The sequence below is a fragment of the Dromiciops gliroides genome, chromosome 2 (assembly GCF_019393635.1).
Source record: "Dromiciops gliroides isolate mDroGli1 chromosome 2, mDroGli1.pri, whole genome shotgun sequence".
NCBI classification, from domain to species: Eukaryota; Metazoa; Chordata; class Mammalia; order Microbiotheria; family Microbiotheriidae; genus Dromiciops; species Dromiciops gliroides.
Window position 1 is genome coordinate 327,841,133 of NC_057862.1, and position 13,865 is coordinate 327,854,997.

Consider the following 13,865-nt stretch of genomic DNA (forward strand, 5'->3'; position numbering starts at 1 on the left):
AGTGTCGAGCCAACAGCTCTTCCCAGATCTCATCCCAGGCTAATTTCATTCTAGTGCCAAGGAACCTAATCATTATTATGGGCTGGCAGCCAGGTCAGCCTCACCCAACCTGCTGCAGCAATAAATGCCTCTCCCCACAACAAAAGCCCAGGGCTCTCTCTTCCCTAGCTGAAGGGCCAAAGCCAAGGTTATATCATTAACCCCATGGTGTTTTCTCAGGCTGGAGACCCAAAAAGCAGGAAAGAACAGAGGGAGGGGAACTGTTCTGAGCATCCTGTTGTCTGAGTAATCTTCCCAGTTCTGCTCTCAAAATAGTAGCAGGGCAACAAATCAATCCTTACCAATTCCTGTACCTCAATTTCCCTTGGCTGCCTGGAAACTGGAAATGCAGGACCACTCTACAGGGGTCTGAGCAAATAACCATTCATCCTTCCAGAGCACACTGATGTGGTGACTAATCCATGTCAGTAGAATAATAGTATAGATTAGATTAGATAAACATTTACAACAGATCAGGAGTCTTATCGTAGACTTTAGCGTGGAATGAAACTGAAAGAGCATCATACATTAAACCATGTCAGTCATTTATACCTTCTTTTTTTAAATTCAGAGCAATGAAGGTTAAATGACTTTCCCAAGGTCACACAGCTAGTAAGTGTCATGTGTCTGAGCCCAGATTTGAACTCAGGTACTCCTGAATCCAGGGCTGGTGCTTTATCCGCTGTGCTACCTAGCTGCTCCCCAGTCATTTATACCTTAATGAGAATGAATTTACCAGATTCTTTTCAAAGAATACATTTCGATAGAAGGAAAGGAAGATAGAGATACCATGGGGACAATGGTATCAGGTGTCTGGTAAATGGGGAAAAGAAGAGAAAATGGGGCATACGGGGAATATCAGAGGCACTGTGAGGACCAGTTGTGGTATGGAGTAAACACTTTCCTCCAGAGTTAGGAGAATAGGAAGGGAAGAAAAAAAAATGGTGGTTGTTGTCATTGTTATTGTGGTGGTGGTGGTGGTTCAGTTGTGTCCTACTCTACATGAGGACACATGATGCTACATGACACTATCGACTTCTTTCTGTCCATGAGATTTTCTTGGCAAAGATAATGGAGTGGTTTGCCATTTCCTTCTCTACTGTGTCCCTATTTTTTTTACAGATGAGGAACTAAGGCAAATAGGGATTAAGTGACTTGCCCAGGGTCACACAGTTAGCAAGTGTTTGAGGCCATATTTGAATTCAGATCTTCCTGACTCCAGGACTAGTGTTCTCTATTGTACCACCTAGGTAGGCAGCAACATCTGCTATTCCAAGAACTTCCCCTAGAGGCCAACATCACTGGGAATTTACCAAGTCTGCATTATGGATGTTGTTGAGTTCTCCATAGTAACTACCTGCTCCCAGCTCCGTAATGTGGTGGGACAGAAAGAATACTCCATTTTGGAGAATCAGAAGATCTAGGCTTGAGTCCTGGCCATAAAATGAATGACCCTGACCACATCACCTTACCACTCTGGGTCTCTGTTTCTTCATCTGTAAAATGAGGATGATAATATTTGTTTTCTGTTTTGGGGGTTTTTTTGCAGGGCAATGAGGGTTAAGTGACTTGCCCAGGGTCACATAGTTAGTGTCAAGTGTCTAAGGCCAGATTTGAACTTAGGTCCTCCTGAATCCAGGGCTAGCGCTTTATCCACTGCACCACCTAGCTGCCCCAAGGATAATAATATTTGAATCACCCTTCTCACATTGTAAGAAAAACAATATGTATAGCAAGGAAATGCTACTGAGTTATTCAGACCTCAGCCTCAGTTTTCTCAGTGACAAATTGGAGCTAGGAAACAATACTTACACTCAACCTCAAAGGTTTACTGTGAAGACAGCTCTGTAAAACTAAAAATGTCATAGTAATGAACATTATTATTCGTACTATTGCCTGTAAAGCATGGGGCACCTGGGTGACTCTGAGGATAGAGTGCCAGGCCCAGAGTCAGGAAGACTCTTTTCATGAGTTCAAATCTGGCCTCAGACACTTACTAGCTGTGTGACCCTGGATAAGTCACTTAACCCTGTTTGTCTTGGTCTTCTCATTTGTAAAATGAGGTGGAGAAGGAAGTGGCAAATCACTCTACTGTTTGCAAAGAAAACCCCAAATGGGTTCACAAAGAGTGGAACATGAGTCAAATGACTGAAGAACAATAAAAACAACTGTAAAACACTGTGAGGAATTGGGACCGCCCAAGATTATTATGACATAGACCTTCTAGATGTTCTCTTCTGTTGCTGCCTGGAGCCCCCTCCTAGTCACCCTTCTCCATCCCAACAGTTCCTCTCCTAGGCATGCTCATTTATTACAGAAATACCAGGCACAAGAACCAAGATTTGCCCTCTTCCAGTGTCTTTGACCTTGGGAGAATTCCTCAGAATTTTCCTCCCAGAGTCCTTCCCTGCTGCTAGCACTCATTCAGCTCAGCTCCCCTTCCCTCTGAACACAAACCAGTTGTTTATTCTATCAGGATATTCAGTTGATCTAATTTGCTAAATATTAGTACTGGCAGACAGAGATTGGGAGAGAGAGAGAGAGAGAGAGAAGGAAGCCAGGCCTCTGGGCAGGCGGGAGACCTCGCACACCATCTCTCATCATTAAGTGCTCTCTGAAAATGAAATCCTGCAGAATGAATCCAAATGGGGCCATGTAAACCATGAGCTGGTGAGGCTTATTCACGTTTAACCCCTCAATGGCTGAAGGTATCTCCCTGCAGCTGAGGCCCAGTCAGTCCTGCACAGGGTTCTCCCAAGGGTCTTCACAGAGGGATTATCATTAAAGACTGAAGAAACAACAAAACAAGGGTTGGTCCTAAGGGGAACAGGGTCTAGAGAATGATGCATTGGACATCCTTAACCTCATCTTTAGGTGATGAAGGTAACCTCATGTTAAATGACTCTCAGGGGCAGTCTTCAAAGAGAACTTAAGTCACAAAAGGACAATATGCCTGCTTGCGTGCGTGCGTGCGTGTGTTTGTGCGTGCATGCACACATGTGTGTGTAGGGAAGTGGTGGAGGAGAAGTACCTTTCCCTTATCTTGGTGAATGAGGAAAGGCACCTCTTACACAACTGCATAAATATGAGACTCAAGCCTTTTGGTGTTTTTTTTAATCATCAGTTGCAAAAGCCCCTTTGTTGGTTCACCATCTCTACCCCTACTCACTCATTCTTTCAGTCAACAAGATTTGATGAAGTCCCCACTGCATGCCAGGCACTCTGCTAGGCACTAAGGATGCAAAACAAATATGAAGCAATCCCCTCTCCTCCCCTCCACTCCTCCAAGGAGCTTACATCCTACTTACTTATTAGTTGTGTGACCTTAGACAAATCCCTTACCTTCTACCTCAGTTTCCCCTTCTGTAAAATGGGGAAAGTGACAGCACCTATTTTAGAGAGTTGTTGTGAGGATAAAAGGAGATAATATTTGTAAAGTGCCTTGCAAACCTTAAAACTGTATAAATACTAATTATTATTGGAGCAGGTAGGTGGCACAATAGACAGACAGACCACCAGGCCCACAGTCAGGAAGACCTAAGTTCAAATCCAGTCTTGAACACTTACTAGCTCTGTGACCCTGGGCAAGTCACTTAACTTCTCTTTGCCTCAATTTTCTCATTTGTCAAGTGGGGATAAGAATAGCACCTTTTTGCCAGGGTTTTTGTGAGGATTCCATGAGATCATTGTAAAATGCTTAGCACATTGTAAAATACAGTAAGCACTCAATAAAAGTGAGGTATTACTTTTTTATTATTAGGGGAAATAATACATATACATCTAAGTAAATACATAGATAGAAAGCAAACCCAGGGTCATTTTGGAGGGGAGGCACTAGCTCTTCTCCTCTAAAGGAGGTCAAGTCAAATCTTCATGTAAGAGATGGCTTCTTAACTGAGCTTTAAAGAAAACTAGGGAGTTTAAGAATTGGAGGTGACATGGAAGTGTGTCCCAGGTATGGGGGCAGCATATGCTGCCGCACCCTCTCAAGGGAAGGTAACCTCTAAAATGGGCAAAGCCCAGGTTCTAGGGACAACTGTCTCAGAATAATAATAGTAATAGCTAATATCTATATAATTATCACTTTATGCCAGCCTTGGGCTAGGGGCTTGATGAATATTATCTCATTGGATCCTCACAACAACCCTGGGAGGTAGGTGCTAATATTATCCCCATTTTATAGATAAGGAAACTGAGGTTAAGAGAGGTTAAGTGATTTACCCAGGATCATACAGCTAGTATTTATTTAAGGCTGGATTTGAACTATGGTCTTATGCTCTTAAGTTCTCAAAAGCTTCAAGAGCCAATGTGGTTTACACTGGACCTATCCCAACAAAACAACATTGCCGGCCTTACAATGGACAACTTGGCACAGAGCAAGAAGCATTAGAGTTCAAGGAAGAAGACACAAGTTTGAATCTTGGTTCTGATTCTTATTAGCTCTTTGACCCTGGGCAAATTGCTTACCCACTCTGTACCTTGGTTTATCTGGGAAATGGAGATTAATATTTGGTCTACCTACCTCATAGACTCGATGAGAGGAAATTGCTTTGTTAACCCTAACAAACTATAGAAATGTGGGTTATTGTAATTGTATAAAAAAGCACAAAGTTGCCCATCTGCTATGTTTTGGGGGGGGCACCTCCATACTCATCTGCCACAGTGCCTAAAGTTTAACTATTAGAGATTCATTCCTTTGTGTTAAGAATAACATTTTCTCACTTTTAAAATAAGAATAACAATAGCTCATACTAGATCATATACATTTATTTATATATATAATATATAATGTCCATTTATGGTTTATAGAGTAAATAAACATGTTGCATAATGCTTCAAGGTTTGCAACGCATCTTACAAATATCTTACTTTATCCTATTAAATCTTCACAACAACCTTAAGAGGGTTGAGGGGGTTTTTACCGAGAAGGAAGCTGAGGAAAGACAGAGGTTTTAAATGACTTGTCCAGAGTCACACAGCTAGGTAGTATCTAAGGCAAGATTTTAATTCAGGTCTTTCTGACCCCAGATCCAGCATTCAATCTGCTCTACCACCTAGCTGGCCAGGGAAAAGAGGGATAGGAAATCTTTCCTTACCACTCCAGTCAACCCTTAATGGCCATTCTCTTCTCTGAAACCTTGGGACACTTTTGTTCCATGCCACTTAGTACTTATTCCTTGCCTTATCTGCCTCTTCTCTTTATCACCAGCACCAAGCATAGTGTCTTGCAATCAATAAAATCAATAACTGTGCTGGGTACTCAAGATACAAAGAAAAGAAAAATAAAATCATCCCTATTCTCATATTCTATATGGGGAAATACCAGGTACATGTATAAGCATATGGCAAATAAACACAACATAAAAACAAGGCAATTAAAAATGAGTTACTTCCTAACATAGTTAGGGAGAATGGGCACACTAGCAGTTGAGAATATCAAGAGACTCCATTACATCATGCTTGAACTGAGTTTTGAAGGAAGTAAGGTATTCCATGAGATATAGGTGAGGAGAGGGGTCAGATTTTAGACATGGGCAAGCAAAAGATATGAAGACAGAAGGTGAGGGTTCTGTATGTAAGGAAAAGGGAGGAAGCCTCAAAATAAATAAGGACATTTTATAAAGGGTTGGTTGGGCTAGAGGGGAAGGAGTGTAGGTTCTCTTTTGGACGTACTGAGTTTGAGAATTCTCTGGAAGACTCTTTTGAAATGTCCAATAAGCAGTTGGTGACAGGGGTCTGTGGAGCTCGGGTAAGACTAGGCTGGTTCTATAGATATGAGAGTTATCTGCATAGAAATAATCATTAAACCCAAGGGAGCTTATGAGGCTAAAGGAGGGGTGGGTATAGAGAGAAATGGAAGAAGAGAGGGGAAGAGGGAGGAGAGTAGAGGGATGGGAAAGGAGAGAAGGGGAGGAACCTTAGGAGCACACCCACAGTTAGATGGTGTAATATAGATGATAAACCAGAAAAGGAGGCTGAGAAAGATTACTCCGACAGATAAAAAGAGAACTAAGAGAGAGTAGTGCTATAAAAAACCCAGAGAGGAGAAAATATTTAGAAAGAGAGGGTGGTCCAGGGACAGTTAGGTGGCACAGTGGATAGAGCGCCAGCCCTAGAGTCAGGAAGACCTGAGTTCAAATCTGGCCTCAGACAATTGACACTTACTAGCTGTGTGACCTTGGGCAAGTCACTTAACCCCAATTGCCCTGGAAAAGAAAAAGAGGATGGTCCACATTGGAAAATACATCAGAGAGGTCAAGAAGTAAAATGCCTGAGACCTCACCAGGTTTGGCAATGAAGAAATTATTCCTTAAAACAATCAGAACAGAATATTATGGAATTATAATAACTAATTTTAGCCCCAAAGAAGGCATATGAAGAGGCACCCCTATAATTCCTTTGCAGAAACAGAGGACCATGAGTGTGGGATACTGCATATAATTGACTTTTTTGATAAATTATTTAGTTTTGCTGAACTTTCTTTTTCTTGATTCCTTGTTTCACACTTCATTCTAAAAGATCTAAAAGATCTGAGAGGTGAGGGAACACTACAGTGGAAAATATAAGTGATGTAAAAAAAAAGATATATAATTTTTTTCCAAAAAAAAATTGTTCGCTGGCCCTGGATTCAGGAGGACCTGAGTTCAAATCCAGCCTCAGACACTTGATACTTACTAGCTGTGTGACCCTGGGTAAGTAACTTAACCCCCATTGCCCCGCCAAAAAAACCAAAAACCAAACAAACAAACAAAAAAGGAAATTGTTGATAACCTTGGAGAGAGCAGTTTCAGTTTATTATGAGGGTAGAAGCCAGATTGCAAAGGGTTGAGGAGTTAATGAATGGAGTGAAAGGGAAGACAGAAACTTTTTCTAGGGGTTTCAGAAAGTAAAGAGAGATAAAAGATAACTTGAGGAAATGGTAGAGTCTTATAAAGGGTTTTTTTTTTTTTAAGATGATAAGACTTGGGCATTTTTGAAAACAATGGGGAAAGTACCAGACATAGAGGATGAAGATTAGAGACGGAAGTATAATTGTGAAAGGTCAGTCTCCTAGAGATTGAAGAGGTTGGGATTAAGGTCACATATAGAGGAACTGGCCTTGGCAAGAGGAAGAGCCACCCCATTATTAGAAACTGGAGAGAAAACAGAGAGAGGTGGTGATAATGTCCAGGTATTTTGAGCTGTAGAGAAAGGGACAAAAGGGAACACATAGTAGGCATTCAATATTTGCTGAATAGCATGGTATTAGTAAATCTTGTATATTTCCTTTAAGGCAGGGGTTTTTAACCTGAGGTCCGTGAACTTTTTGTTAATAGTGTGATAACTCTATTTCAATAGAATTAGTTTCCTTTGTAATCCTAGATACTTAATTTTATTCATTTAAAAACATTCTGGGGGCAGCTAGGTGGTGCAGTGGATAAAGCACCAACCCTGGATTCAGGAGGACCTGAGTTCAAATCTGGCCTCAGACACTTGACACTTACTAGCTGTGTGACCCTGGGCAAGTCACTTAACCCTCATTGCCCCCCACACACATATACACATATACATGCACACTCACACACACATACACACACACACAAACAGAGATTAAGAACCCCTGCTATTTCAAGACAGTGTGGGTTTGATGAAAAAAGTGAAGGATTGAAAGACAGAAGACCTAGGTTCAAATCCTAAATTGCTACTTACTACCTGTGTGACCTTGGACAAGTCAATTAACCTCAGTTTTCTAATCTGAGGGAAAAGAGACTAAAAGGCTACTATGGTTCATTCCAGCTCAAAATCTCTGATCTTATGATTTCTCTGCATTCTTCGTCATGTAGCATAGCAATGACCCATCCATAGTAGGAGCTCAGCCATAGATGACGATCTTTCTGTGGACAGCGAGAGCTAATTGCCTCTCCCACAGGTTACCTACCCCAGGAGTCAATTAATTCCTCCTGCAGATCCTACTCCCAGTCTCCAATACAACTGTTTCTCAGAAAGAGAGCTATTTAGAAAGATAAAAGTGGATGCTGTATAAACATAATGAACAAGTTTAGTCCCAGGGAAAAGTTGAGAAAATATTACCTTTCTTTGAAGCGATAGGAGATTATTGGTATGGAATACTGCATATACTGTTAGATGTAGCAACTAACTGGTTGGTTTTCCTGGGCCAATTTTTTTATTCTTTGTTACAAGGGATGGCTCACTGGGGAAGGGAGGGGGAAAGGGTATATTTGGAAATAAAGGTGATAGAAAAACAAAAGCTATTGATAAAAACAAGATTAAAGGCAAGAGAGCAAGAGAAGGAAAGACCTGCTTATCGTGGACTGATAATTTTCCTTGGAAAGGCTCCAATTTTGTCATTCTAACCATTCCACACCCTCACAGCAACTCTTTGTTGTTGTTATTGTCCCCTCCTAAAGCGAGGTGCCCACAGAGGGCAGGGCTCAAAAAAAGAGGAAAGGTGGGAAATGAGTGAGGCTCATGGGTAGTGTTTGTTTCACCCACCCTGGGGATTTGAAGGGAAGGAGGGAAAGAAAAGGGAGGCAGCATTCCTGTTCTCTGCTCTTTAAGCACCAGAATCCTGTCTTCCGCCTGATTTCTGAAACCAGAACCATACAAAATGGGTGAGGAATGTGGACTTTGGCTCCCACGGGTAGTGAGAGGTGTTACTACTACCTTAAGCAGAGGCTGGAGCTAGGAACAACAGTTAAGGAATCCAGTCCTGTCATAGACTCCTTCTGATCTGGGACCCAAACAAACCATTAATAAAATCTCCCAGCAGAGGAAGGCTTAGAGCCAAATCCTGCCAGCCAGTATTTCCAGGGCCAGGGGCCAAGAAGCAGATGATAATAACACCACCTTCCATTTTGGTAAAACCCCTCCAGTTCACACGGTATCTTCCCATCCATTTTCTATTTCAACCCAACAACCTGTGAGGTAGGTAGGCAGGGCAAGGAGTATCTTCTTACATGCTCTCTTTTTTTAAGGAAGCAAGTACGACAAGGTTAAGTAATCTGCCCAAGGTCACATGGCCAGTGTCAGAGCTGAGCCTCCAACCCAAATTGACTGCCTCCTTGGGTACTTTCTTTCCATCCCCCTAACACTGTAAAAGAACAAACCCTTCCTCTTTCTGGTCCTGTACCTGCAACTCATCTGCTTTATGCCTTGTAAACAGCCCTGGAAAAGGAGAGCTCAAGGGAACCTAGCAACAGCCTCTGTGTCACAGAATGGGCCCAGAAAGAAATAGGGCTGAATTCCTCCAAGCTTGTTTCATAGGGCCTGAAGATTTCTTATGGTATAAATCAAGCCCATTTCCCCAAATCACAAGGCACATGTTTCTAGTAGAGGAAAAGCAATTGCTATGGAGATTTTCCATTACAGAGCAACTTTAATAAGACTTGGGGGCTAACTGTGGTGTTATATGGGTTAGTGCGTGGAGCTGGGGAGCTGCTGCCGCAGTCCCACTCCTACGCCAGGGTTAGTTCAGAACCATCTGGCCCCTGGACCACTTGCTCTTAAATCAACCTCACAGGGATGGTGTGTGATCTGGAAGCATCATTGGTTTCCTGGGGAGGGGAGAGGAGAGAAATGGAAGAGAACGTGGGGGCGGGGAAGAAGGTGAGGACTGGCGGCCCCCTCAGAGCTGGGAAGGCAAAGTGAAAACATATGGAAGCTTCAGTCGGTTTGCACACATTGTCAGAGCTCACAGAATGATTTATAAGAGACTTGGGAGCCCAAGCCGAATTCCAGCAGCTCCTGCCAGAGTAGACAGAGGTCACACCTGCACCTTCCCTGCTTCTGGGGAAGGATCTTATTTATTTGAGCACCACAGGTGGCTGTGGCTCAGCCTTGGTCGGCCAACATGCTGATCCAGTTTATGGGCTCAAGTCACTTGAGGGGATCTGGGGAGCGTTTCATTCCAGCCCCTCGGCCAAACCTCGCTTCCTGACTGCTTGAATTCCCATTAGGGAGCTTTGCCAAACAATCTTAGGATGGAGACAGCCCTAAACAATCAGTGTCCTATTTATAAACAAACATGTGGGGGCCACAATGTGGGGAATGAAGGCTATGTCTCCTGTTTCAGAATATGTAAGGCAAGGCTGAGCAGCAAGCATTTATTAAGTGCTTACTATGTGCCAGGGAGAAGTATAAACCATGTATCTTGGATCAGATAAATCAGTACAGATAGGATAGCAGCAAGACAGGTTTTCTAGGTGACAAGGTGCCATATTGGAAAGGTGATCTACAGGCAAGGAGCCATATTTTTATTTGTTTTGGTTTTTGGTTTTTGTAGGGCAATGAGGGTTAAGTGACTTGCCCAGGGTCACACAGCTAGTTAAGTGTCAACTGTCTAAGGCTGGATTTGAATTCAGGTCCTCCTGAATCCAAGGCCAGTGCTTTATCCACTGCGCCACCTAGCTGCCCCCAGGAGCCATATTTTTAAAAAGTATGGGGAGGGGGCGGCTAGGTGGCGCAGTGGATAGAGCACCGGCCCTGGAGTCAGGAGTACCTGAGTTCAAATCCGGCCTCAGACACTTAACACTTACTAGCTGTGTGACCCTGGGCAAGTCACTTAACCCCAATTGCCTCACTAAAAAAAAAAAAAAAATTAAAAAAAAAAAAGTATGGGGAGGAGTGAGGGTAGGGATAAGGAAGAGGTAGAATAAAGGATTCTGAGAAGAGGGAAAGCAAAGAAAGTGATGATCATCATCATCACCACCACCACCCTCATCATCCATTTAGCCACCACCACAGTGATTTTCCTAAAGCACAGGCCTAATCATATCACCCTCTTACTCAAAAACCTCTAGGGGCAGCTAGGTGGCACAGTGGATAGAGCACCAGCCCTGGAGTCAGGAGTACCTGAGCTCAAATCCGGCCTCAGACACTTAACACTTACTAGCTGTGTGACCCTGGGCAAGTCACTTAACCCCAATTGCCACACTAAAAACAAACAAACAAAAAATAATAACCTCTAGTGGTTCCCTATCACCTCCAGGATCAAATACAAGGAAACAAGGTCCTTTACAACCTACCTCCAAAACACTTTTCTAGTCTCCTGACACCTTACTGCATACCATGTACTCTGATCCAGTGGCCTCCGAGCTGTACCTCAAACAAGCATTCCATCTCTCAGCTCCAGGCATTTTCTCAGGCTGTCTTCCATGGAACACACTGCCTCCTCACGTCCTCCTCCCTGGCTTCCTTCAAGTCCTAACTAAAATCCCATTTTCTACAAGAAGCCTTTCCTAGGCCCTCTTAATTTTACTGCCTTCTCTTTGTTGATTATTTCCAATTGATCCTGTATATAGTTCATTTGTACATAGCTGTTTTCATGTTATCTCCCCCATTAGATTGTGAATCCCTTAAAGGCGGGGATTGTCTTTTGCTTTTCTGTAAATTCCTAATGCTTAGTACAATGCCTCGTGTGTAGTAGGTACTTTATAAATGTCTATTGACTGACCTACTGATTAATAATTATAATAGCTAGCATTTTTATGGGGGCAGCTAGATGGCACTGCAGATAGAGCACTGGGCCTGGAGTCAGGAAGACTGATCTCCTGAATTCAAATCTAGCTTCAGATACTTACTAGTTGTGTGACCCTGGGCAAGTCATGTAACCCTGTTTGCCTCAGTTTCCTCATCTGTAAAATGAGCTGGAGAAGGAAATGGCAAAGCCCTCCAGTGTCTCTGCCAAGAAAACCTCAAATGTAGTCACGAAGAGTCAGCCATAACTGAAATACCTCAACAATAATAGCAACTGCTTTTATATAGCACTTTCAGGTTTACAGGGTGCTTTACAAATTTCATCTCACTTTAGCTTCACAACAACCCTGGGAGGTAGGTGTTATTATTATCATCCCTATTTTACAGATGAGGAAAATGAGGTAGTCCATGGTTAAGTGACTTCCCTAGGACCACACAACTACTATGTCTCTGAGGCCAGATTTGAATTCAGGTCTTTCTGACTCCTGGTCCATTGATACGCACTTCACCAGTGCTGTCAAACCCAAACAGAGATGGATCCCTGCAGGCTGTATATTGATGTAGAAAACCACAAGTTAACATTATTAGTTGGAACTTTTTTTTACAGGGCAATGAGGGTTAAGTGACTTGCCCAGGGTCACACAGCTAGTAAGTGTCAAGTGTCTGAGGCCAGATTTGAACTCAGGTCCTCCTGAATCCAGGGTCAGTGCTTTATCCACTGTACCATCTAGCTGCCCCCAAGTTAACATTATGTTGCATTGCATTTTAATTTATTTTGTTAAAGATTTCCCAATTACATTTTAATCTGATTGGATCAGCACTCTGGATTTTTGTTAGCCTCATGTGAGTTTGGTACCTCTACATTACAGACATCACCTAACTGCTTCTAAACTAAGGCTAAATGTATCATCCCCTTTCCAAAGAGCTCCCTGGTCAAGTCCTTCAAATCAGCCTGTGAGGTTTCTAGGCTGGCTAGCTCTGTCTCAAGAAGAAGCCACTAGCTGTGAACTGATCCAACCATTCTGGAGAGCATTTTGGAACTATGCCCAAAGGGCTATAAAGCTTTGCATACCCTTTGACCCAGAAATACCACTATTAGGACTTTTTCCCAAAGAGATCATAAAAAAGGGGAAAGGACCCACATGTACAAAAATATTTATAGCTGCTTTTTTTGTGGTGGCAAGGAATTGGAAATTGAGGGGATACCCATCAACTGGGGAATGGCTGAACAAGTTGTGGTATATGAATGTAATGGAATACTATTGTGTTGTAAGAAGTAATGACCAGGTGGATTTCAGAGAAACCTGGAAGGACTTGCATGAACTGATGATGAGTGAGATGAGCAGAACCAGGAGACCATTGTACACAGTATCAACAACATTGTGTGTTGATCAGCTGTGGTAGACTTGATTCTTCTCAGCAATACAATGGTCCAAGATAGTTCCAAAGGACTCAGATGGAAAATGCTCTCCAAATCCAGAAAAATAAAGAACTGTTGAATCTGGATGCAGATCAAACCATACTATTTCTATTATTGTTGTTGTTGTTTTTCTCTTTTGAGGTTTTTCCTTTTTGCTCTGATTCTTCTCTCATAACATGTCTAATGCAGAAATATGTTTGTGACTATACATATATAACCTATATATATTACTTGCTGTCTCTGGGGATGGGGAGAGGGAGGGAGAAAAATTTGAAACAAGAAATCTTATAAAAACAAATGTTGAAAACTATCTGTCTCTACATGTAACTGGAAAATAATAAAATATTTATATGGGAAAAAAAGAAGAAGCCACTCAGGTCTTTATCTACAGCAATAAAAATGGTGAAAAAGGACAGCCCATGTTTCCCTCAAAATCTAATTTGAAGAGAGGCAATAGAGGGCTGGTCTTAGAGGTGTAAAGACTGGGTTTAAGACCTTAGACTCAGACTGACTGTGTGGTCCTGGACAAGTCACTTTTCAGCTCCCTGACAAATCTCTAAGACTAAAGTGTAGAACAGGTTCTGCCCTGCCCTGCCAGAGAGAGCTTCCTCGATGGAAATGACCATAACCAAAGAAATCACAAGCCTTATTTTTTTAAATCCAGCTTGCAGAAAGGATGGGATGCCTCAGTAAAGTGGGGTGGGTTTGACATTCTTTACCACACCATGAGTAAGGGGTGGGGGACCCAGATCTACTTACCTGATGCCTCTGCAGGTGCTGAGTGTAACACTGGATTGTTCTTTCCTTCTCACTTTCCCATGGTAAAAACAGTCATCCTGGAAAGATCAAAGAACTTGATCAAGACAGAGAAAAGATAAGAATGGTATCCAAAGATGCCCTTCTCATTCTAGAGGTAATTCTACAAGTCCCA

The 13,865-nt window shown here is 42.4% G+C and overlaps 1 protein-coding gene across 1 annotated transcript in view; it reads right to left on the reverse strand.

Annotated features, from left to right (window-relative positions):
• Positions 1-13,865, reverse strand: part of ADAM19 (ADAM metallopeptidase domain 19) — a 145,517-nt gene that overhangs the window by 60,121 nt on the left and 71,531 nt on the right. Inside the window, exon 5 of the mRNA XM_043980257.1 lies at positions 13,694-13,770. Within this exon, the coding sequence (XP_043836192.1) occupies positions 13,694-13,770 (77 nt within the window). The remainder of the gene's footprint in view (positions 1-13,693; positions 13,771-13,865) is intronic.